General features: G+C 42.9%; 1 protein-coding gene across 10 annotated transcripts in view; it reads left to right on the top strand.

Annotated features, from left to right (window-relative positions):
• The window catches only part of LOC121578145 (neurofascin), a 203,693-nt gene extending 177,639 nt beyond the window's left edge, over positions 1–26,054 (top strand). For 7 of the 10 annotated variants that reach the window (XM_041892280.2, XM_041892279.2, XM_041892281.2 and 4 more), the window contains 4 exons: positions 447–593; positions 1,873–2,004; positions 6,637–6,706; positions 22,922–26,054. In XM_041892280.2, coding sequence (XP_041748214.1) covers positions 447–593; positions 1,873–2,004; positions 6,637–6,706; positions 22,922–23,150 — 578 coding nt within the window. In that variant the 3' untranslated portion in view covers positions 23,151–26,054. Of the gene's footprint in view, positions 1–446; positions 594–1,872; positions 2,005–6,636; positions 6,707–14,483; positions 15,234–22,921 lie in introns of those variants that run through there. The other 3 variants (XM_041892286.2, XM_041892287.2, XM_041892284.1) reach the window with 2 other exon arrangements.
• Positions 26,055–27,151: the final 1,097 nt, after the last annotated feature.

A 27,151-nucleotide genomic window follows, 5' to 3' on the forward strand; every position in this document is an offset into this window, starting at 1 on the left:
CAAAATGTCCCCTTTTTAGATTAGATTTCTCAGGAGAATTATCCCCCAGGAGAAAAATGTGGTTTCACTTCCACTGAGAAGAAAATGAACAAAAAATAATCCTCTAAAAGCCATCTTTTAAAAGCTTTCTTAAAGAGCTGCAGCTCTTCTATTCACTTTCAATCTCTATTAATTCTATTAACATAGCTGTATACGTGACATTGGCTTAGAAATGTAGCTATTAATTTCAACGAGGTTGTTAATGAGTGGTGGATGTTGGAGGGAGGGTGTGTGTGCTGCATTGGGTCAGTCTCAATTTACTCCAGTAGCCCACCATCTCATAGCGGGAGAAACAGTCCCACCCATGTCGCATTACTGCGTCTTACCCTTCCTATTTACCTCATTACCATGGTAGCCTGGCCCCGCCCCACGACGGAGTATGATTGGCGCTTCTCTTGTGTTCCAAGGCAACGGCAGTGTGTCAAGCGTACCGGTGAACCAGCCGCCCATTAAGCTGGCGGGGCTGATCGAAGGGGCCAAGTACCGCCTGAGGGTGTACTCCAATGAATACCACAGCATCTCCAGCAATGTTGTCACCTTTGAGACCAGCGCAGGTGAGACTCCACCTGCCAGGTGAGGAGGGATGGTACATGGCCAGATCAGGTCATGTCAGATAGCCTGGGGGCCAGTCTGTCTGCATCAGCCCAGTCTAGGAGACTATAGCAGGCAAATGCAGAGACATGACAGCACCCAGGCTACAGAGACCCCATGGATACCCCAGTTCCCTAACAATGAGGTCTGTTGGGTCAGATTAGATCACTGTGGTGCTCCTGCCGGGTGAAAGAAGGCTAGAAGTTGATATAGCTCCAAGGAGTTGGTATTGAAGTGTTGGCATGACTTCCCCCGTCCATCAACCAATTATTCAACTGTAGTGTAGAGGGACTGTTTTGTCTCTGTTCTTTAGAATGGGTAGTTCTGAATTTCGGGGAATATCAATTTAGCTCTTTGTGATGTCTTGATTTTCCGTAGGAGTGTATTCCATGTGGTAAGAATAATCCAATGAAATGTAATGTATGATAGGTTCATGTGTAAACAAGTCATATACAATGGATCTTATATATACCTATACTTTATCTTTCTATCTTTGCTTTGTTCTGAGCAAATTCACTTTGCCAATTTCACACTTGGTTAATTGGTTAGTAATTATAAGCTATTAATGTCATTTTTAAAACATATATTTAGGCCTGCATTGTGTTACAGAAGTGTTTTCCAACCTGTAATGAAGTACCTTTATGTGGTTGGTTTATTTTAGAGTTAGATAGAAGACTGGTGTCAAATAACAATACTTTTTTTGTGGTTGGTTGCTTTGAAAATTTGCTGTGCATGATATTATGTTCCTTCTGTTAAAATACCTAGGTTTTGTGTTCCAATTGACAAATTGACCCAACGCATATTGTAGAGTTGCATATTCTGCTTTATTTTGAAATGAAAAATCCACTTTTTCTCTACTAATGTCATTGTCAAGGTGTGGGGAAATGAAGATAAATAATGTATTATTCTGATAGATTTACTGGGATACCATCTAGAGTTGTAGCTCTGTGTTGAGGGAATACTAGAATGCTGTGATGATGGTTTGGGTTGTCATACATTCTGTGGTTGCTGTATCTTGATTTGAACAGCCTTGGATGAGGTCAGATTGTCGGATGTTTTGAACTGCCTTGGATGAGGTCAGATTGTCGGATGTATTGCCAGTGACTCATTTGGGGCAAAACAGTCTCTTATTATTTTTCTCCCTCTCTCTGTGTGTCTCATCTCTCCCACCTGTGTGTGTGTGTGTGTGTGTGTGTGTGTGTGTGTGTGTGTGTGTGTGTCAATGTGTTTGCCTGCTGACAGCCTACATTAAAGACCAGGTGGACATTGCTACCCAAGGCTGGTTCATCGGGCTGATGTGTGCCATCGCTCTCATCATCCTCATCCTTCTCATTGTCTGCTTCATCAAGAGGAGTCGCGGAGGCAAATATCCAGGTAAGGGTTAACACAAGGGAGTTGAATATCCAGGTAAGGGTTAACACAAGGCAGTCAAAAACATGATTTTCCTGTGTTTTATACACTGAACAAAAATATAAACGCAACAAGTAAAGTGTTGGTCCCATGTTTAATAAGCTGAAATAAAAGATCCCAGAAATGTTCCATATGCACAAAAAGCTTATTTCTCTCAAATGTTGTGCGCAAATGTGTTTACATCCCTGTTAGTGAGCATTTCTCCTTTGCTAAAATAATCCATCCACCTGACAGGTGTGGCATGTCAAGAAGCTGATTAAACAGCATGATCATCAAAACAGGTGCACCTTGTGCTGGGGACAATAAAAGGCCACTCTAAAATGTGCGGTTTGGTCACACAACACAATGCCACAGATGTCTCAAGTTTTGCTGACTGCAGGAATGTCCACCAGAGCTGTTGCCAGATAATTGAATGTTCATTTCTCTACCATAAGCCATCTCCAACGTCGATTCAGGGAATTTGCCAGTACGTCCAACCGGCCTCACAACCGCAGACCACGTGTAACCACGCCAGCCCAGACAAGCTGCCATCAGAGTGCCCCATGGTGGCTGTGGGGTTATGGTATGGGCAGGCATAAGCTACAGACAACGAACACAATTGCATTTTATCGATAGACATTTGAATGCACAAAGATACCGTGACGAGATCCTGAGGCCAATTGTCGTTCCATTCATCCGCCGCCACATGCTTCAGCATGATAATGCACAGAACCATGTCGCAAGGATCTGTACACAATTCCTGGCAGCTGAAAATGTGTCAGTTCTTCCATGGCCTGCATACTCACCAGACATGTCACCCACTGAGCAAGTTAGGGATGTACTGGATCGACGTGTATGATAGCGTGTTCACGTTACCGTCAATATCCAGCAACTTCGCACAGCCATTGAAGAGGAGTGTGACAACATTCCACAGGCCACAATCAACAGCCTGATCAACTCTATGCGAAGGAGATGTGTCGTGCAGCATGAGGCAAATGGTGGTCACACCAGAAACTGATCCATGCCCCTACCTTTTTTTAAAGGTATCTGTGATCAACAGATGCATATCTGTATTCCCAGTCATGTGAAATCCATAGATTAGGGTCTAATGAATTCATTTCAATTGACTGATTTCCTTATATGAACTGTAACTCAGTAAAATCTTTGAAATTGTTGCATGTTGCGTTTATAGTGTATATATATTTCTACACTATGAGGTTGGAATAATACTGTGAAATTGTGAAAATTATGATAATGCTCTTATACTGTAAGAGCTGTTTGAAAAGAACGGCTGAAATTTCAGGCAGTAAATTAATTAATAGACCAATACACGGGTTGGTTTTTTAGCCACACAACCGATGCGTGCGCAACTATGGGGCAAAACAGACGGGGTTGACTTAGATTGTTGACTAAATGTAAACTCATGCTCATGCAGCCAAACATGCCCTCGTAAAACTGACTATCCTACCGATCCTTGACTTCGGCGATGTCATTTACAAAATAGCCTCCAACACTCTACTCAGCAAATTGGATGTAGTCTATCACAGTGCCATCCGTTTTGTCACCAAAGCCCCATATACTACCCACCATTGTGACCTGTACGCTCTCGTTGGCTGGCCCTCACTACATATTCGTCACCAAACCCACTGGCTCCAGGTCATCTATAAATCACTGCTAGGCAAATCCCCGCCTTATCTTAGCTCATTGGTCACCGTAGCAACACCCACCCGTAGTCTGCGCTCCAGCAGGTATATCTCACTGGTCATCCCCAAAGCCAACACCTCCTTTGGCCGCCATTCCTTCCAGTTCTCTGCTGCCAATGACTGGAACGAACTGCAAAAAATCTCTGAAGCTGGAGACTCTTATCTCCCTCACTAACTTTAAGCATCAGTTGTCAGAGCAGCTTACCGATCACTGCACCTGTACACAGCCCATCTGTAATTAGCCCACCCAACTACCTCATCCCCATATTGTTATTTATTTTGCTCATTTGCACCCCAGTATGTCTATTTACACATCATCTTCTGCACATCGTTCACTCCAGTGTTAATACTAAATTGTAATTATTTTGCACTATGGCCTATTTATTGCCTTACATCCATAACTACTACATTTGCACACACTGTATATAGATTTCCTATTGTGTTATTGACTGTATGTTTTGTTTATCCCATATGTAACTCTGTGTTGTTGTTTTTATCGCACTGCTTTGCTTTATCTTGGCCAGGTCGCAGTTGTAAATGAGAACTTGTTCTCAACTGGCTTACCTGGTTAAATAAAGGTAAAATAAAATATTTATTCTCCAATATTTATATAAAACATAAATGGCTTGATTACCAACAATGACGAGACTGCCTACAGGGAGGAGGTGAGGGCCCTGGGAGTGTGGTGCCAGGAAAATAACCTCTCACTCAGCGTCAACAAAACAAAAGAGATGATTGTGGACTTCAGGAAACCCCCCTATCCACATTGACGGGACCACAGTGGAGAAGGTGGAAAGCTTCAAGTTCCTTGGCGTACACATCACTGACAAACTGAAATGGTCCACCCACGCAGACAGTGTGGTGAAGAAGGCGCAACAGAGCCTCTTCAACCTCCGGAGGCTGAAGAAATATGGCTTGGCACCTAAAATCCTCACAATCTTTTACAGATGCACAATTGAGAGCATCCTGTCGGGCTGTATCACCGCCTGGTACGGCAACTGCACCGCCCGCAACCACAAGGCTCTCCAGTGGGTGGTGTGGTCTGCTGAACGCATTACCAGGGGCAAACTACCCGCCCTCCAAGACACCTACAGCACCCGATGTCACAGGAAGGCCAAAAAGATCATCAAGGACATCAACCACACGAGCCACTGCCTGTTCACCCTGCCATCATCCATTTACATTTTAGTCATTTAGCAGACGCTCTTCTCCAGAGCGACTTACAGGAGCAATTAGGGTTAAGTGCCTTGCTCAAGGGCATATCGACAGATTTTTCACCTAGTCGGCTCGGGGATTAGAACCAGCAACCTTTCGGTTACTGGCACAACGCTCTTAACCACTAAGCTACCTGCTAAATCCAGAAGGCGATGTCAGTACAGGTGCATCAAAGCTGGGACCGAGAGAATGAAAAACAGCTTCTATCTCAAGGCCATCAGACTGTTAAATAGCCATCACTAGCACATTAGAGGCTGCTGTTGCCTATTGAAATCACTGGCCACTTTAAGAAATGGAACACTAGTCACTTTAATTATGTTTACATATCTTGCACTACTCATCTCATATGTATATACTGTATTATTTTCTATAATATTCTACTGTATCTTAGTCCATGCCGCTCTGTCATTGCTTGTCCATATATGTATTCTTAAACTCCATGCCTTACTAGATTTGTGTGTGTTGGGTATATGTTGTGAAATTGTTAGATATTACTTGTTAGATATTACTGCACTGTCGGAGCTAGAAGCACAAGCATTTCGCTACACTCGCAATAACATCTGCTAACCACGTGTATGTGACAAATAACATTTGATTTGATTTTAAATACATTGTCACAGTTGTTGGCTAGCTAGCTAGCGAGTTTAGCCATATTAGCATTGACTTAAAATCAGTCAAAACACCTCAAAACAAGACAGGGTATCAAGAAGAAGATGAAACTAGCTGAAACGAGTCACCTATGATTCCCCACATGGCAGTTTCTTGTCATTGTTGGTAGCTATCTGGCCATCTAGAATCACAACAACTCTTGAACCCCATTGAAGCGTGTGCATCGTTTTTGTGAAGTTATTAGCTAAACCATCTATAAGAAAGACAGTTCCAAACCTCTCTGCCAATAACAGTTAGTTTTCAGTTTTCCCCTCCCCACTCAGACCACTCCCAGACAGTCCTAGCAAAATTCTTGCTTGAGAAATTGATCTTTGCTAAGAAGCTATTTTTGTTTATTTTTGACCATTTTAATTGAAAACAATCATACAAAGGTACTTAATTGTTAGCCAGAAATTATTTGATATTGAGATAAAAACAGCTGCATTGGATTTTTAAAAAAAATGTATTTTTAATTCAACCTTTATTTAACTAGGCAAGTCAGTTAAGAACAGATTCTTATTTACAATGACGGCCTACCAAAAGGCAAAAGGCCTCCTGCTGGGACGGGGGCTGGGATAAAAAATAAAAATATAGGATAAAACACACATCACGACAAGAGAGACACTACAACACTACATAAAGAGAGACCTAAGAGAACAACATAGCATGGCAGCAACACATGACAACACAGCATGGTAGCAACACCACATGACAACAACATGGTAGCAACACAACATGGCAGCAGCACAACATGGTAGCAGCACAAAACATGGTACAAACATTATTGTGCACAGACAACAGCACAAATTTAACACAGGGTGGTCCAGTATCCAAGTAAGGGTTAACACAGGGGGTTAAAATCAAATCAAATCTAGTAACCAGTAACCAGGTAAGGGTTACTAGAGAGGGTTAAGTATTAGGTTAAGGGTTAACACGAGGGTGGGTTGAAATACCCTGGTAGGGGTTAGTAGGAGGGCATGTGTCCAGTTAAGTCACAAGATGGTGGCATGTTCAGTATAATCATGTATCTATCTGTTTGATCTCTTTTTAGTACGAGACAAAAAAGATCTCCCTCTGGAGGGAGTGGATCAGAAGGGAGAGGACGGATCATTTGACTACCAGTAAGTATTTCTCTTAAATATTACATATCTCTGGCCTACACATCTCTGGAACTATTTTGTGTGTTGCCACTGCCAGTCAGTGAATGATCTATTGCAACACTGTAGTAATTATGACTAGATCTGACTGTGTATCATCCAGGATTATACAGAGGAGGATTTAGTAGGCCTATGTCTGGTTTGTTTTCTTATGGAAGTGTATATTAGTGATGTAATTGTGAATATGAATATGTATGGTATTCAGGTTTAGGATTATGCATAGTAGTGTTTATTTGCATCTATTTAGGCATCAGGAATAAGGGACAGGGACTATTACGTTGGCCTTGAAATGTTTGTGAATGTTATTAAGATGTTCAAGACAGGAGTTACAGTATATACAGTGAGGGAAAACAGTATTTGATCCCCTGCTGATTTTGTACGTTTGCCCACTGACAAAGAAATGATCAGTCTATAATTTTAATGGTAGGTTTATTTGAACAGTGAGAGACAGAATAACAACAACAAAATCCAGAAAAACGCATGTCAAAAATGTTATAAATAGATTTGCATTTTAATGAGGAAAATAAGTATTTGACCCCTCTGCATAACATGACTTTGTACTTGGTGGCAAAACCCTTGTTGGCAATCACAGAGGTCAGACGTTTCTTGTAGTTGGCCACCAGGTTTGCACACATCTCAAGAGGTATTATGTCCCACTCCTCTTTGCAGATCTTCTCCAAGTCATTAAGGTTTCAAGGCTGACATTTGGCAACTCAAACCATCAGCTCCCTCCACAGATTTTCTATGGGATTAAGGTCTGGAGACTGGCTAGGCCACCCCAGGACCTTAATGTGCTTCTTCTTGAGCCACTCCTTTGTCGCCTTGGCCGTGTGTTCTGGGTCATTGTCATGCTGGAATACCCATCCACGACCCATTTTCAATGCCCTGGCTGAGGGAAGAAGGTTCTCACCCAAGATTTGACGGTGCATGGCCCCGTCCATCGTCCCTTTGATGCGGTGAAGCTGTCCTGTCCCCTTAGCAGAAAACCCCCCCCAAAGCATAATGTTTCCACCTCCATGTTTGACGGTGGGGATGGTGTTCTTGGGGTCATAGGCAGCATTCCTCCTCCTCCAAACACGGCGAGTTGAGTTGATGCCAAAGAGCTCGATTTTGGTCTCATCTGACCACAACACTTTCACCCAGTTCTCCTCTGAATCATTCAGATGTTCATTGGCAAACTTCAGACGGGCCTGTATATGTCCTTTCTTGAGCTGGGGGACCTTGCGGGCGCTGCAGGATTTCAGTCCTTCACGGCGTAGTGTGTTACCAATTGTTTTCTTGGTGACTATGGTCCCAGCTGCATTGAGATCATTGACAAGATCCTCCCGTGTAGTTCTGGGCTGATTCCTCACCATTCTCATGGTAGAGCATGGCGCTTGTAACGCCAAGGTAGTGGGTTCGATCCCCGGGACCACCCATACACAAAAATGTATGCACGCATGACTGTAAGTCGCTTTGGATAAAAGCGTCTGCTAAATGGCATATTATTATTATTATTATTATCATTGCACTAGCTGAGCTGAGCTGGGAGGAGGTCGTCGGGTAAGCTTGGCGTCGGGTAAGTTTGGCTTTATACATAGCTTGGGCTTTGTCGAGTAAGGCTTAAACTATGTATTTAGATTGTAGTTAGGTATTGTAGGTAGGTATCGTGGGTTGTTGTAGGTAGTTGTTGTATGTAATTATTGTAGGTTAGTATTTTATTCGGCGGTGCCGGGTGTAGCACGAAGCTAGGTAGCTAGCTAACTCACCACCTGGACTAGCTGGCGAGTAGCTATTAGCAACGGTATAGTTGTTTCACGCCTGCGAGTGCCTGTAATTACGCCAGCTGGCTGCCTACAATGATTACATACAATAACTGCCTACCATTCAGCTGTTTTCTAACCTCATTGTCTGAACCGTTAACGTTAGGTAGCAAGTGGCTACTGTGCTTGAAAATTAGCAAGCTTGTTGCAACCTGGATATCTACTTGTAAACAATAGCTGGAACGACCGAGCGAACAGACGCGAACTGGCTGAGTCAATTCAGTGGCTAGCTTTGCACTTGGCTAGCTAACAGTAGCTGCTAGGGGTAAGTCATAACCTACACTTGTGTTTTGTTTTTTTACATATTGATAGCCCGAGTCGCTCAAGGAATTCGGGACATGGGTGACTAGTTAACGTTAGTTTGGCTCTCTCTGTGTGTTCGTGCCGTGAAAGGAGGGGTTCTTCTTTGTCTGAAAGCAATGGCTAGCTAGTTTGCTAACTATTCTAGCTAACTAACTGGCTGAATAAGTTGACGACGGACTCGCTCAAGCTGTCGGGACTAACCCACAATGTTAGACACGGACACGAACGATCTGCTTGTGTGTTGATACACTGGTGGTTGTTGTGGCTGAGTATTGGCGCTAAACCCTGCTGCTGGAGACCGGCATGCTAGCTGGCTGTGGCGTCTTATGACGAGGTGCCCGGACGTTTTTCACAGAATAATACTGCACCTAGTTAGCTAGCTGAATAAACTAGGTTAGTCTATTCCTAGAAAACATTGAACCGCTGTAGTTTACAACAATTATAGTTTCTGAGGTGGAAGTTGGGAGAGTTATATTTGGGAGTTGTGGTGAGGGAGGCCCCGCTCTCTCCTTTCCCAGATGTTTAGTTCATTTTATTCCGATCTCCTCTGCATTATTGTAGCCATCTGCTGCAGCCTGTCAACTATGCCTCTGCCTATCCCTGTTCTCTCCTCTCCGCACAGGCTACACAAACGCCTCACACCGCGTGGCTGCTGCCTCTCTAACCTGGTAGTCCCTGCACGCACGACCCACGTGGAGTTCCAGGTCTCAGGCAGCCTCTGGAACTGCCGTTCTGCTACCAACAAGGCAGACTTCATCCCAGCCTATGCTACCCTCCAGTCCCTCGACTTCTTGGCGCTGACGGAAACATGGATTACCACTGAAAACACTGCTACTCCTGCTGCTCTCTCCTCGTCTGACCATGTGTTCTCGCATACCCCGAGAGCATCTGGTCAGCGGGGTGGTGGCACAGGAATCCTCATCTCTCCCAAGTGGACATTCTCCATTTTTCCCCTGACCCATCTGTCTATCTCCTCATTTGAATTCCATGCTGTCACAGTCACTAGCCCATTTAAGCTTAATATCCTTGTAATCTATCGCCCTCCAGTTTCCCTTGGAGAGTTCATCAATGAGCTTGACGCCTTGATAAGTTCCTTTCCTGAGGATGGCTCACCCCTCACAGTTATGGGGGATTTCAACCTCCCTACGTCTACATTTGACTCATTTCTCTCTGCCTACTTCTTTCCACTCCTCTCCTCTTTTCACCTCACCCTCTCACCGTCCCCCCCTACTCACAAGGCAGGCAATACGCTTGACCTCATCTTTACTAGATGCTGTTCTTCTACTAATCTCACTGCAACTCCCCTCCAAGTCTCCGACCACTACTTTGTATCCTTTTCTCTCTCCCTCTCCTCCAACACTACTCACTCTGCCCCTACACAGATGGTAATGCAACCTTCGCTCTCTCTCTCCCGCTACTCTCCTCTTCCATCCTATCATCTAATCCCTCTACTCAATCCTTCTCCCTCCAATCTCCTGATTCTGCCTCCTCAACCCTCCTCTCCTCCCTTTCTGCATCCTTTGACTCTCTATGTCCCCTATCCTCCCGGCCGGCTCGGTCCTCCCCTCCAGCTCCGTGGCTTGATGACTCATTGCGAGCTCACAGAACAGAGCTCCGGGCAGCTGAGCGGAAATAGAAGAAAACTAGACTCCCTGCAGACCTGGCATCTTTTCACTCCCTCCTCTCTACATTTTCTTCATCTGTTTCTGCTGCTAAGGCCACTTTCTACCACTCTAAATTCCAAACATCCGCCTCTAACCCTAGGAAGCTCTTTGCCACATTCTCCTCCCTGCTGAATCCCCCCCCCCCCTCCTCCCTCTCTGTGGATGACTTCTTCAACCATTTTGAAAAGAAGGTTGACGACATCCGATCCTCGTTTGTTAAGTCAAATGACACTGCTGGTCCTGCTCACACTGCCCTACCCTATGCTTTGACTTCTTTCTCCCCTCTCTCTCCAGATAAAATCTTGCGACTTGTGACGGCAGGCCGCCCAACAACCTGCCCGCTTGACCCTATCCCCTCCTCTCTTCTCCAGACCATCTCCGGTGACCTTCTCCCTTACCTCACCTCGCTGATCAACTCATCCTTGACCGCTGGCTATGTCCCTTCCGTCTTCAAGATAGCGAGAGTTGCACCCCTTCTCAAAAAACCAACACTCGATCCCTCCGAAGTCAACAACTACAGACCAGTATCCCTTCTTTCTTTTCTCTCCAAAACTATTGAGCGTGCCGTCTTTAGCCAACTCTCTTGCTATCTCTCTCAGAATGACCTTCTTGATCCAAACCAGTCAGGTTTCAAGACTGGTCATTCAACTGAGACTGCTCTTCCCTGTGTCACAGAGGCTCTCCGCACTGCTAAAGCTAACTCTCTCTCCTCTGCTCTTGTCCTTCTAGACCTGTCTGCTGCCTTTGATACTGTGAACCATCAGATCCTCCTCTCCACCCTCTCCGAGCTGGGCATCTCCGGCGCAGCTCACTCTTGGATTGCGTCCTACCTGACCGGTCGCTCCTACCAAGTGGCGTGGCGAGAAGCTGTCTCCGCACCACGTGCTCTCACCACTGGTGTCCCCCAGGGCTCAGTTCTAGGCCCTCTCCTATTCTCGCTATACACCAAGTCACTTGGCTCTGTCATATCCTCACATGGCCTCTCCTATCATTGCTACGCTGGTGACACACAACTAATCTTCTCCTTTCCCCCTTCTGATAACCAGGTGGCGAATCGCATCTCTGCATGTCTGGCAGACATATCAGTATGGATGACGGATCACCACCTCAAGCTGAACCTCGGCAAGACAGAGCTGCTCTTCCTCTCGGGGAAGGACTGCCCGTTCCATGATCTCGCCATCACAGTTGACAACTCCGTTGTGTCCTCCTCCCAGAGTGCGAAGAGCCTTGGCGTGACCCTGGACAACACCCTGTCGTTCTCCGCTAACATCAAGGCGGTGACCCGATCCTGTAGGTTCATGCTCTACAACATTCGGAGAGTACGACCCTGCCTTACACAGGAAGCGGCACAGGTCCTAATCCAGGCACTTGTCATCTCCCGTCTGGATTACTGCAACTCGCTGTTGGCTGGGCTCCCTGCCTGTGCCATTAAACCCCTACAACTCATCCAGAATGCCGCAGCCCGTCTGGTGTTCAACCTTCCCAAGTTCTCTCACGTCACCCCGCTCCTCCGCACACTCCACTGGCTTCCAGTTGAAGCTCGCATCTGCTACAAGACCATGGTGCTTGCCTACGGAGCTGTGAGGGGAACGGCACCTCCGTACCCTCAGGCTCTGATCAGTCCCTACACCCAAACGAGGGCACTGCGTTCATCCACCTCTGGCCTGCTGGCTCCCCTACCTCTGCGGAAGCATAGTTCCCGCTCAGCCCAGTCAAAACTGTTCGCTGCTCTGGCACCCCAATGGTGGAACAAGCTCACTCACGACGCCAGGACAGCGGAGTCACTCACCACCTTCCGGAGACATTTGAAACCCCACCTCTTTAAGGAATACCTGGGATAGGATAAAGTAATCCTTCTAGCTGCTTGGCGATGGTCTTGTAGCCCATTCCAGCCTTGTGTAGGTCTACAATCTTGTCCCTGACATCCTTGGAGAGCTCTTTGGTCTTGGCCATGGTGGAGAGTTTGGAATCTGATTGATTGATTGCTTCTCTGGACAGGTGTCTTTTTAGGAGCACTCCCTTTAAGAGTGTGCTCCTAATCTCAGCTCGTTACCTGTATAAAAGACACCTGGGAGCCAGAAATCTTTCTGATTGAGAGGGGGTCAAATACTTACAGTGGGGGAAAAAAGTATTTAGTCAGCCACCAATTGTGCAAGTTCTCCCACTTAAAAAGATGAGAGAGGCCTGTAATTTTCATCATAGGTACACGTCAACTATGACAGACAAATTGGGGGAAAAAATCCAGAAAATCACATTGTAGGATTTTTTATGAATTTATTTGCAAATTATGGTGGAAAATAAGTATTTGGTCATCTACAAACAAGCAAGATTTCTGGCTCTCACAGACCTGTAACTTCTTCTTTAAGAGGCTCCTTTGTCCTCCACTCGTTACCTGTATTAATGGCACCTGTTCGAACTTGTTATCAGTATAAAAGACACCTGTCCACAACCTCAAACAGTCACACTCCAAACTCCGCTATGGCCAAGACCAAAGAGCTGTCAAAGGACACCAGAAACAAAATTGTAGACCTGCACCAGGCTGGGAAGACTGGATCTGCAATAGGTAAGCAGCTTGGTTTGAAGAAATCAACTGTGGGAGCAATTATTAGGAAATGGAAGACATACAAGACCACTGATAATCTCCCTCAATCTGGGGCTCCACGCAAGATCTCACCCTGTGGGGTCAAAATGATCACAAGAACAGTGAGCAAAAATCCCAGAACCACATGGGGGACCTAGTGAATGACCTGCAGAGAGCTGGGACCAAAGTAACAAAGCCTACCATCAGTAACACACTACGCTGCCAGGGACTCAAATCCTGCAGTGCCAGACGTGTCCCCCTGCTTAAGCCAGTACATGTCCAGGCCCGTCTGAAGTTTGCTAGAGTGCATTTGGATGATCCAGAAGAGGATTGGGAGAATGTCATATGGTCAGATGAAACCAAAATAGAACTTTTTGGTAAAAACTCAACTCGTCGTGTTTGGAGGACAAAGAATGCTGAGTTGCATCCAAAGAACACCATACCTACTGTGAAGCATGGGGGTGGAAACATCATGCTTTGGGGCTGTTTTTCTGCAAAGGGACCAGGACGACTGATCCGTGTAAAGGAAAGAATGAATGGGGCCATGTATCGTGAGATTTTTAGTGAAAACCTCCTTCCATCAGCAAGGGCATTGAAGATGAAACGTGGCTGGGTCTTTCAGCATGACAATGATCCCAAACACACCGCCCGGGCAACGAAGGCGTGGCTTCGTAAGAAGCATTTCAAGGTCCTGGAGTGGCCTAGCCAGTCTCCAGATCTCAACCCCATAGAAAATCTTTGGAGGGAGTTGAAAGTCCGTGTTGCCCAGCGACAGCCCCAAAACATCACTGCTCTAGAGGAGATCTGCATGGAGGAATGGGCCAAAATACCAGCAACAGTGTGTGAAAACCTTGTGAAGACTGACAAGAAAACGTTTGACCTGTGTCATTGCCAACAAAGGGTATATAACAAAGTATTGAGAAACTTTTGTTATTGACCAAATACTTATTTTCCACCATAATTTGCAAATAAATTCATTAAAAATCCTACAATGTGATTTTCTGGATTTTTTTTTCTCATTTTGTCTGTCATAGTTGACATGTACCTATGATGAAAATTACAGGCCTCTCTCATCTTTTTAAGTGGGAGAACTTGCACAATTGGTGGCTGACTAAATACTTTTTTTCCCCACTGTATTTCCCTCATTAAAGTGCAAATTAATTTATAACATTTTCTGGATTTTTTTGTTGTTATTCTGTCTCTCACTGTTCAAATAAACCTACCATTAAAATTATAGAATTATCATTTCTTTGTCAGTGGGCAAACTTACAAAATCAGTAGGGGATCAAATACCTTTTTCCCTCACTGTAGGAGTTAGTATGTCTTAGGTCTGGTAATGCATGTTTTCAGTATGTATTTGTTGGCTAGTGATTGTCTTTTGCTCATTCCAGGTCCCACTGATCTGTCTCCACTCATTCTTCTGTGGGGAATGAGAATCTCTCCATCTGTCCACCTTTACTGTTTAATTATCCCTCTAACTTAACCGTCAAGTCAGCAGTAACACACTCCAACCGATTACTCACTCTAATCATTGTGGTCCTACTTTATATTGAAATGGTGCTAAAAACCAATGTCCTTACATGGTACAGTAGTTACATAGGCAGACACAGTGTATGTACACACTTAAAAGTGTAGCAACTGTTTGCCATGGTGATTATTGTATTACACTCTGCAGGGAGTCTTCAGAACTTTAGAACTTCAGAAGAAGAGGAAGGCAGCATCGCATTAGTGGAAACCAAGACTGTTCTCAGGGCAGGCCTGGTTGTAACTAGATATGTTCGAGTCACGTCGGGGATGCCCTAACCCTTACCCTTTTCCTAACCTTAACCGAATTATCCTAACCTGACACGTTAATTCTCCTAACCTGCTGAGTAAGTTCTCCTGACCTGCTATGAAAAGTCACTAATGCTAGTCAAAACTGGCAGACTTGCCATGAAAACAGTCTTGCTTTCCACTAATGTGATACAGCAAGATGAAGTGCCCCTGTACTCTACCCCCTGTAACACCACACAACCAGTAACCCAAACCCCTAACTGTTCTTATAAACCACAAATGAAACATGGCACCTTAATTTACCCAAACTGAGCAGGTTCTACCCAGACCAGTTACAATGGATTAGGAATGTACAGCGCATTCGGAAAGTATTCAGACCCCTTTACTTTTTCCACATTTTGTTACGTTACAACCTTATTCTAAAATAGATTAAATAAAACAATTTCCTCATCAATCTACACACAATACCCCATAATGACAAAGCAAAAACATTTCCTTCTTAATGCGTTTGAGCCAATCAGTTGTGTTGGCTCAAAGGTGGTGGTGAAAAAATGCTTCACAGAGTTCAAGTCACAGACACATCTCAGCGCATCCAACAAGTGCTAAGCATATGTGGGAACTCCTTCAAGACTTTTGGAAAAATAATTCCAGGTGAAGCTGGTTGAGAGAATGCCAACAGTGTGCAAAGCTGTCATCAAGGCAAAGGGTGGCTATTTGAAGAATATCAAATATAAAATATTTTTTGATTTGTGTAACACTTTTTTGGTTACTACATGAATCCATATGTGTTCTTTCATAGTTTTGATGACTTCAATATTATTCTACAATGTTGAAAATAGTAAAAATAAAGAAAAACCCTTGAATGAGTAGGTGTGTCCAAACTTTTGACTGGTACTGTAAGTATTCAGAACCTTTGCTATGAGACTTGAAATTGAGCTCAGGATGATCAATGGAAACAGGATGCACCTGAGCTCAATTTCGAGTCTCATAGCAAAGGGTCTGAATACTTATGTAAATAAGGTATTTTTGTTTTTTATTTGTTATACATTTGCAAACATTTCTGAAAACCTGTTTTCACTTTGACATTATGGAGTATTGTGTGTAGATTGATGAGGGAAAAAAAACAATTTAATCCATTTTAGAAAAAGGCTGTAATGTAACAAAATGTGGAAAAGGTCAAGGGGTCTGAGTACTTTCCGAATGCACTGTATATTTAGAGTAATTTGAAGAGATTCTATTAGTTTTGCGTTTGGCTGTCAAAAGCATTCCGACCATGAAAAATGGAGGAAATATTTTGAACAGTGTTGTTTTAGGTGTTTATTCTGCTTGACAGCACAGTGCTGTGGTTTTAAAGTGTTTAGTGTTTTAAAGTACTTGCGTGCAGTGTAATGTTCAAAGGTGTTATCAACAATTATCACGTGTGTGAGCAGTGCTCTGCATAAATATTTACAACTGTGTGAGGCATGTCCACAATGGAAAAGCTAAGCAAGTCTGCTCTCGTCTCTAATCAATGTTTATTAATATTACCCTCTTTCCTACAGTGAAGGTCATTGCTAAGCTCACACTCTGGCACACTCAATAGCACTGGGACTAATCCCTCTGTCTACCCAACTCACACGTTATGATTGTGTGTGTGTGTGTGTGTGCGTGCGTGTCTGGGCATTTCTGTTTGTGTAAGTGTGTGCGTGAGTGTGTGATTGTGTGTGTGTTCGTGTGTCAGTGCATACACGCGTGTATGTGCATGTGTGTGTGTGTGTACGTGTGTGTGTGTATTCTCTGGCTCTCATATGCTTGTGTGTCACCTGGAGGATGTCTCTCCTTCCTTCCTTCCTTCCTTCCTTCCCTCCCTCTCTTTACCCTCTCTCCTATCCTATCTCCTCCCTCTTCTCCATGCTGAAATGGTCGTCTCTCCCTGACAGGAATGAAAATGAGAAGGAAAACGAGAACAGGTACTTTGGTTTCGGCATCCACCTCCCGGCCTGCGCATGTCAGGGGCAGATACTGAACTCCCCTTCAGACTCATGCGGGTTTGGGGGTGAGATTGGGGGATGAGGAAGCGAGGCAGTGACTGTGATGCTAGATCATGGTTTATGAACTACTTCACCCTCCTCCCTTTGCACTGCTGTTTCTGTGGTGGAAGGGGAAGGTGGGAGATGGGGGGTGGGGAGGGTCGAGGTGGGCATGGTACACCAGCCAATCAGAGATCTCGGTTCCCGGGGGTGTTAAACATGTGATCAGGGCACAGCTGAGACTCTCTGGGTAGTGTAAACCCACAGAGAGAACTGAGAAGAGTGTTGTTTCTACACACAGCTAGAACTCACTTGACGGGAGTTAATAGCAAAAACGTAAATAATATGTCGCTTACTCTTTTGGTCTATAGTGTACTTCCATAAAATTGGGTAAATCTGGGTCAACTATCACTTCAATGCAGATTAGTGAATAGGACAATCCTACTTTAGGACTAAACCATGTTACAGATGTAGGATTTTAATTTGATCACCCTGTTGCAGGATAACTTTCCTGCAATGCAGGAAATGTTAAACTTGTAGTGTATTTAGGTTTCTTAAATTTGTAATTTCCACTTTGAAATGTCAGACTTGATTTTCGCTTACGAAAATTGTATTAACACCTACAAAAATGTCCATTAAATATAATCCACATAATAATTCACATTGTTGTTACTGCAGGATTATTTTCCTGCTGTAGCAAACCTGCTCTAATTAAGATCCAACATCTGTATGCTTCACCAGGCTACAATCCATAAACACTAGAGCTAAACCTAGCCTAAAGCTATGCATTAACCTTGGTCTAGCCTTGAGGCAAAGGTCATCAATTGACCTGGCTATCTTTGGCCTGGCCATGGCTGTGTTCCACACCTGCTACCTGTGTTCCACATCTGCTACCTATGTTCCACACCTGCTACCTCACAAGCAGAACAACAGCCATTACAATAGGCAGAATATCTTAAGCCCAGAACTGTTCTGGACCTGTTCAATACAGGCCTCTGGTGGAGAGTTGTCTTGGCAGGGACCTATCCTATCCATGGGTGGTTCAGGGTTAAGAGCAGTGGGTGTTCAATATGGGGAAAGAGAGGCTAATCACAGCTGTGGTTTAAGCATCGCCTCAGGCTCATGATATTCAAGTGAGAAAAACATATTAGTGTTGAAGGCTCAGCTGGTGTTCAGACTGTGAGCCAAGGCTCCGCACTGTGAAAACCTATTCTCATTACCAGTCTGCAGAATATCACAGAGTTAGAAAACCAGCTTTTCTGAAGTGTCAATTTAATCAGGTAATAAACTGTCAGGTAAATAAATCAAGGTGATTTGCAGATTAGGGGAGAGAGATCGATAGAGAGAGAGCGAGAGAGAGAGAGAGAGAGAGAGAGAGAGAGAGAGAGACAAACACCATTGTAAATACAACCCATATTTATGTTTATTTATTTTCCCATTTGTACTTTAACTATTTGCACATTGTTACAACACTGTATATATACATAATATGACATTTGAAATGTCTTTATTCTTTTGAAACTTCTGAGTGTAATGTTTTACTGTTAATATTTATTGTTTATTTCACTTTTGTTTACTATCTACTTCACTTGCTTTGGCAATGTTAACACACGTTTCCCATGCCAATAAAGCCCTTAAATTGAAATTGAATTGAGAGAGAGAGAGTGAGGAGGCAGGAAGTTCTTATCTCTCCCCAGAGAGACGTCCAGTGTTTCAGGGATCAGGTAGGTGATTTAGTGATCGTGAAACTGATCGTGAACACTCTGAGAGGTCCTGAACCCGTTTGTCTCTGTCGAGGGCTTGATTGTGTTTTTCCCCCCTTAAGGTTAATTGCTTTGTTTTTCTTCAGACGGCTGACATTTAACAGGCAGCAACCACCAGGTGCAAAGGTGAAGGCTGAGGACGGAAATCAATTTGGCTGATATGAGAGGGAGGGAGGGAGGTTGGAGTGAGGGTTTCAGAGTAGATGGAGTGAGGGTTTAGGGAGGAAGGTTGGAAAGTCTTCGTTCGAGTTTGACACCCTTGAGGAACCGATTTGGGGAATAAGCAACAGAGAACCTTTGCATCATGTGACGATAAAGCCTTTGTATGGAGATGAAATATCAACACCACTATGTTCTTTCCTTTTTCCTTCCTACATAACTTAGTCATCAATGATCATGTCCATCTCTGCATGTATTTTCTGTCAATTTTTCTGTCAAATCGACCTCAGCCTTCAAAAGATGTCGATAAAATAAACATGCAGGGGTAAACGTATGTTCTGGAGTAATTTTCATAATTGATGATGTTTGGTCCCTGTATCATAGGTTCAATGATTTTACAGTTCATTCTCTGCATGCATGTGACTCTATGGCAGGGGTGGCCAATCCTGATCCAGGAACACTGCAGTGAGTGCAAGCTTTCGTTCCAGCCAAGCTTAAACACACTTGATTTAACATTCTATGGTTCTAGATTAAAGACCATGATTAGTTGATTGTTTCAAGCTGGGCTGGAGCAAAAGCCTAGGTCCAAAAGGCTTCTTAACAGCTTCAACCCCCAAGCCATAAGACTCCTGAACAGCTAATCATGGCTACCCGGACTATTTGCACTGCCCCCCCCAACCCACCCTACCTGTTTATTATTTATGCATAGTCACTTTAACTCTACCCACATGTACATATTACCTCAATTACCTCGGCTAACCGTTGACCCCGCACATTGACTCTGTACCGGTACCCCCTGTATATAACCTCCCTTCTGTTATTTTATTTTACTGCTGCTTTTTAATTATTTGCTATTTTTATTTTTTTCTTAAACTGCATTGATGGTTATGGGCTTGTAAGTAAGCATTTCACTGTAATGTCTACACCTGTTGTATTTGGCGCATGTGGCAAATAACATTTGATTTGATTTGTACATACTGCAGCTCTTCAGGACTAGATATGGCCACCCTGGTCTATAGAGTTTCCAGTTTGACTCTCTGTGGTGTTATTAACTCACCTGTTAGAGGTCCTTTCTATGCCAATTGCCAAACCCACAGATGCATGCTTTGATTTAGCTCTGGTCCCGGACGTTACGTGCGGCTTGAGCCTCCTTCAACACCCTACATCTTTTCATTCATTTCTCCAAAGAGGATTCAATCCGCATGTAACACCATGGACCAGAGTTAGACCTGTGATAGACTAGTGTCCTGTCCAGGGGGTGTACTTGTACATCAAGCTGCCTCATGCTACAGAAACAGGAGATAGGCTCTTGCTCCTATGAGCTGTTCCGGGTCTTTCATGTAAAGCCTGATTCTAGGGCTTATTGTTTGGTACCCTATGATTATTGTTGTTTTTTATGTGTTTTTGTTTGTTTGAAATCATAGTAGTGGTATGGTGCAATTATGTGTGGGCACCCAACTGTTTTTGACCCACTAGTAAATATGATTTTATCACTCAGGTATATTAGCAATCCCCACACATAGACACACATATTATAATATCTCATTTCAGTCTGTGTCTGTTCAGTGTGTGTTTGAACAGTGTGTGTGTCTGTTCAGTGTGTGTCTGTTCAGTGTGTGTCTGTTCAGTGTGTTTTTAGCCATCTCTGTTTTTTGTTCTTCCTCCCCTTACGTCTTTTTCCTTTGTCTTTCTGTTCTGGTTTCTGTTCCCATTGGTCCGAATCAAGTTGTTCCCTCAAAAGGTATGACAGGAGTCTATCCTGCACAGTGCACACTGCAACCAGAATAACCCCGAAATAATATGCATTATTTACTTTTTGAGATCGCTCAGAATTCTTGCATTGGGTTTTAATCGATTCATATCTAATCACACACATAATCAGATTTGTCAACCCGCTGAAGTGACTAAACATTGACCATACTGTTTTCAATTGAATCAACGTCTTTCCTCCAACATATTCTCACGAAGGCTTAACCAACTAAAATCCTCCTTTCATTTCCATGATATTGATGCTTCCAGTCATGTCGAAGTAAGCAGAGGTGGAAAGTAACAAACAACTGATGTTGACATTTACACAATTGATTTCTCTAGACCAATTGTTATGTTAATTAGGCTGCATAAGATTTGTCTTTATAGAACAATGCTCAAATATCAAAGATCAAGAGCAGTTTGTTTTGAAAGTAGTTTCAGGCTGCAGTTATTTCAGTAGAATAAAGTCTTCCCAGTTACTTTTTCCACCTTTTGCTCCTCTCTCAAAAGTTCATCTAATCAGATAATTGAATCATTCTACACTCTCATTCTAAAGATGTTTTAAAGTCGAAGAAAGCTTTTATACCCTCTCTAAACCCTCTGCTCACTAAAATTGCTCGAGCGATAAGGTCAACAAACAAAAGCTGGAAAACCCGTGACTAAAACCAAGCTTTTAAAACGTCTTTGCCACTCTAGTAGATTTATTCAATTACATATAGAGAAATAATCTACAAACATTTCACTGCTTCTGAGGCTCATCATTTATCTGTAATACTTCCCACTTGAGTGGATTTAGTTACTATGGACAATAGTTTCGCATTTACCAGCTGCTATGCTAATCACCTTATAATTCGATACATTCTAGTGAATTTGAGGGTTGTGAACATCTAATAAACCCATTTCTACATTACACTCAGGTCTACTAAAGATCAAGGTTGTCATTTTCCATGCCTGTATAAGGCTAAAGTCTACATACGTTATTGTATGAATGTATGACAGTGAACTCAATGTTCTCACACTCCTGATCAATCCCTCTTTCAGTATATTAATCGATTAAAACATTTTTTTTAAACCTCCTGCGCAGTTATCCAGTTTCTTCTCATCTATTTCACTCTCTCTTTTCTTTGGTCTACGTATCTTCTCTAAACTCTCTCTCATACTTTTGTCAGGCACCTGATTCCTCTATTCCTCTCTTGATTTGAGTTCTCTCTCTCTCTCTCTCTCTCTCTCTCTCTCTCTCTCCCTCTCCCTCTCTCTCGTAACACCTGATAGAGTAACTTGTCTGTTTGAGTTCAGAGGGGTTTGATTGTGGGTTGACTTGTTGATACTTCGGTATGGTTGCCTTGGTAATTCTCGGTTGATGACCTTGTGTGCCCAGTTGGCTTGGTGACTCGGCATGGAGCATGCACAGAGCCATGCCTTCAGGTAATCTCTGTCAGATTATATTCAGATTATATTGCCATGTAGTTTGTCTACTAACTGGCCAGCCATACAGTACCACACCAGTACTTCATCGAATAAAATATGTCAACACGGTCTGGTGTGTAGATTGATCATCTCAACAATGGAGAGAAATAGACAACACCTCCAAATATGATGGAAAAACTGTTGAAGAGCTAAACATTATTTTCTGTTCCCTCTGCTCTGGTAATGCCTTTCTGCTGTTTGCTATCTGCCTGTTGTAAGAGTCTAGAGAGCTAATGCTGGTTGATAGCCCCTGATCCCTTCTGCATGACACTTCTCTCTCCCTACTGCAGAGGTAGAAGACATAGGGACATGTTCTTAACTGAGATACGCACACCTACTGTAACATGGGCTTTCACACAAATACACTAACACCTGCAACGTTCTGAGTTTGAGGTTTATGCACAGATCTCAGATCAGAACATAGCCCAGACTGAGCAGCATGTGTATGAGAATGTGTTGGTTTGAGCATTTAAGGCCAGCATACAGCTTCCCCAAAGACCCAGGGGCTCTGTAGCAGTTCTTCTAGACTACAATATTTACTGCAGGGCTTTTTATATTTTAGCAAGCTTATATTATTGCACTCAGGTTGACCATTGCCAGTGTTTATATATCATAGCTAAAGGCAAGAATCGATGTCGTTCCAAAATGAGTTTGTGAAAGTGCTTGTGCTCCAGTCTGCATTGAATGACCTCAGCTACAGTCTGTACTGTAAGAGAGACGACAGTGGAAAACTACAGAATCAACACTTTTCTTGTTTACAGTTGTTCCCTTCCCCAGTTTTCTTCTTACCCCTAACCCCTCTTCTCTCTCTCCCCTAACCTTTGGGACGGTAAGGACTCACCTGCGTTGATGACCGTGTCGATGACATCACAGGCGGAGTCTAACCTTTGACCTCTTGACCTTTTGCAGCAGCGACGAGGACAACAAGCCTCTGCAGGGCAGCCAGAACTCTCTGGACGGCGGTGTGAAGGAGAGTGACGACAGCCTGGTGGACTATGGCGAGGGAGGGGATGGCCAGTTCAACGAGGACGGCTCCTTCATTGGCCAGTACACCGTCAAAAAGGACAAGGACGAGACGGAAGGCAACGAGAGTTCCGAGGCAACCTCACCCGTCAACGCCATCTACTCGCTGGCATAGCTCCCCAGCCCGGCCTGGGGATCTGAGGAACTCATCCTAGCGGTTGGAGGGTGATATTACCACTACTACTACTACCACACACACATACACAAACACACACACTTATGAATATATGAATATATAAAAACACGTATACACATGTAAACACACACAGCGCCTACCTGGAGACTGCTTGGCCTCTTAAAACGGAGGGAGAAACCATTCCTCTGAGAATTAAGGGGGGGTGAATGGAAGGGAGTTGAAGTTACAGTGAGCCAAGCCTTGACGTTCGGCTCTAGAAATGGCTTGCCGAGGCGAAGTTTGGGATTCTTGAACAGTACCAGTTTCTCTATGCTCCTCCTCCTGCCCCTCACACAGACTTTAGTGTGCCTAAAGGGCTGGCCTCAGTTATAGAGGACTAGAGGAAACGCTGAGGTTTTCAACCATTTTGTGTGGCTCTAGAGCTTTCTTTTGTTTTCAACATACTCAGCTTTCCCCCCAAACCTCTCTTTTTCTCTCCACACACATCCTCACGCCCACCTGTGTCTTTACCGAGCGTCCCTAGGGAAGGAGACACAGACACTCGTCCTGTGAACATATCAGCTACGGACCACCAACATAGCAGGATGTCGGCAGATATGTTTATCACATTGATATTTCCAGAGAGAGAGAGAGAGTTATTTGTTCATAACTGATACAGCAGATTAGTCATTTTAATATATGAATGCTGTAAACAGTGCTAGCTCACCTTCTAGTGTGCTGCAAAACTATGCACTACCACCACCTCATGTTTTTGGGTAAAGTCTGGTTATTAATTCAATTGTTGTTGTTTTTTTCACAGGTTTAAAGAAGAATAACTTGCTTAATGAAATGCTATCGTTCCCTTGCCTTCCCGCTGTGGTAAATGTACCTATGTTTCACCTCCAAACTCAAGTCGTGTGGAGATATTCAAAATGGCCACAGCTATAGCAATGCCATTCCTGCCTCAAGCTTTTTTATAGTACAAGCCACTACTATGTCAGTTATAAATGACATTAAAAATATATTTTCAAGCATGATAGTACTTTAGTGCAAGAGACCAAGGACAAGTAGCTTGGAGAGGATGTTTGCTCTGCTTGTTAAACAACTGACAAACTCTCTGTCTACCTGTTTGTATATCTCTATGGCGACTGGCACGCCGAGGAGGTGACTCACTTCCTGTTTACTTCATGGTTAGCATGGCTGTGATCCTTAGGCTAGGCTTGATCTGCACCCCTTTTGTCTGCTTCTTTTATAACTATCATTAGAGGTAGGCTGAATCTGCAGAGGCAGGACTTCCTTCTCAACCCTTCAGAACTTATTTGGAATCATAATTGACTGTTGAACAACTCAAAATAAAACTAAAGACTGCTACAAAACATATTTTATGTCTTTGAATATAGGATACAGACAACTCTGTGAAGGTATTGAACATCCCTGCAGATTCTGCCTGGCCCTAGTCATCATTGACATGTAGCCATTATGTCAAGGAAGTGTGAAGAAGTTGGGGTGCACCAATACAGTGGTGGACCACCATTTTACCACTGATACAGTGGTGGACCGCCATTTTACCATTTGATCTTTTCAATAGTAGAACTCACTCATGAGTCTACCTTGATGTTTCACCTCTCAAAGTGGTAGAAAGCTCAGTACCCACATGTACAACGTATTACAACGGCACTACTAAAGTATTTCATGTTAAATCAAATAGATCTTAGCTAATCAATGGCAATTAGCTAACAGACATCACATTGTATTTCAGGTGTTTATTTCATATTTTAGTTTATTACATTATGTTTATAGAATTAATTAATATATTAGTAATTCACTTATTAATTATTGAATACACTTTTTTGACCAACTGACTTGATGGTCTCACATCAGAACCAGGAAGAAGAAAATTCACTGTATGACATCTTTTGTGGCGAAGGGTATTTCTGCTGTAAACTAACAACATTGACTGTCACCATTAAAGAGGTTGTGTTGATCTATTCATGGTGCTGCTCTTCATGTTGAGTATTCATGTTATATTAATGTTAGTATTCCATGTTCGTATTATCATTTATTTAATATAACTTTCACATAATACAGAAATGTAACATTGCATTTGACATACTGTAGCTATAAGTAGGTCCTGAATTTTTATTTATTTGTAAATATCTATCAGAAAAACAGCTTTATGAGTAAAAGAAAGAATTACAAATCTGTATCCACCAAGCAAATGTACCTGGTGCATCCCAAGAATGATGACATGTGTATCTTATGATTGGGACTCAAAATGACTTAACCGATATTGTCCTGAAGAACTTGCTTTGAAATGTTAATATATGGCCTGTGTCTCTCTGTCGGTAACTTTTCTGATCATCACTAATTCAAAAGAAACAGTTGAGAATAAACACTATGTTGTGGAACAGGTATACAGTAGACCTAGTCAGCCTCTTTATGGTGTAAATAAAAGTGCTCATGAAATGTATCATTGTAGCATTCTCTGCACACATGTTCAGAGCATATGGAAAAAAGGCATTTGCTGAGGTAACCGATAGCCAATTCCCCCCTACTTTGTTTGTTTTTATATTAAGGCAAACCCAGACTTTCTTAAGGCTGCACAGACTCATTCTCTCATCATGCCTTTCACCTAAAATGCCTGCTGCTGCACCCCTCCTGGTGACAGCCCAGTGACAGGTGGCCGTTTTGACAACAAACCTTAAAGACTGCTGAATCACGGAATGTTCGATGACAGAACTTTAGCCTTGATCTCACCGTTGTTTGAGTTCGGGTCACGATACTGTACAAGCTCTTTCCCTTGACAGCCTTTGTCCTTTCCCTGTGTGGATCCTAAAGGGGGAATTAGTGAACTGGCTAGAAAACAATAAACAGAGAATTATGCATATTTGCTGATACACAGTGCTTTCTTATGTCTTATTGTTTGTTTGTGCACGATGATTGGAGGTGCATACAGATGTATGATCTTAATTTGATCACCTTGTTGCAGGAGAACCTTACTGCAATGCAGCACATTTTAAACTTGTAGTGTATTTGAGGTTTAAAAAGGCTTCTGAAATTTGTAATTTCCACTTAGAAATGTCAGACTTGATTTTCCCATTATGAAAAATGTATCAACCCCTACAAAAATGTCCATTAATTGTAATCCACATAATAATTCATATTTCCTGTTGCTGCAGGATTATTTTCCTGTTATAGCAAACTGGCTCAAATTAAGTTTCTACATCTGTGTGGAGTAGTGTGTCTTCTCATTCCGTTTGTAATGTTTGCATCGTCTATACGCCACTCCTACAATAACAAATCAACTAACAAGGGTTTACAAACATGTAACAGTATCTATGTGCATTTTCACAGCTTTGAGTTCAGTTGATTTGAGATTCTGCAAAACTGGGATTTTATCCATACGATGAGACGCACATAACAATTATAAAATTGGAGCTTGGATTATTATAATTGTTCATATTTTTGTTATGTGGAATTATTTTAGTGAATTTGTATTTCTCTGTTTACTTTTACAATTACAAGTGTATCAAAGCAGCTTGCCAGTCTTGCTTCTACACACGAAATAACAGCTTTTTGTAAGGTACATCTACTTAACAGGAAAATGGCATATTAATATATTCACCATGTATGCGTGTATGATGAGATGTTGCAACTTCTGCTAGAGACGCCTTCTTTATAGTAAAGCTATCTCTTTTTCTCTAACTCCTGGCTTCTGTCTTTCTCTTTTTTTATTATATTAGGCTACTGTTCTGGCTGTGTCAATACTACTGGTACTATTCAATCACTTCCCGGAGTATGGAACACTTAGAAATCCAGAAAAGAAATAGCAATATATTTCCTGAGTGTACATTTTAAACATATTAAAAACTATTTTTGTACAAATTCCTTTTGGAGGTTGCATTGAGTATTTGTAAAAAAACGTATTGACTGACATTCCCTCAATGTTTACTGAGTATATTTGTACATCGGTCAATAGCCTACATTTTATTACAAATACT

This window comes from Coregonus clupeaformis, chromosome 12 (assembly GCF_020615455.1).
Source record: "Coregonus clupeaformis isolate EN_2021a chromosome 12, ASM2061545v1, whole genome shotgun sequence".
Classification (NCBI taxonomy): Eukaryota; Metazoa; Chordata; class Actinopteri; order Salmoniformes; family Salmonidae; genus Coregonus; species Coregonus clupeaformis.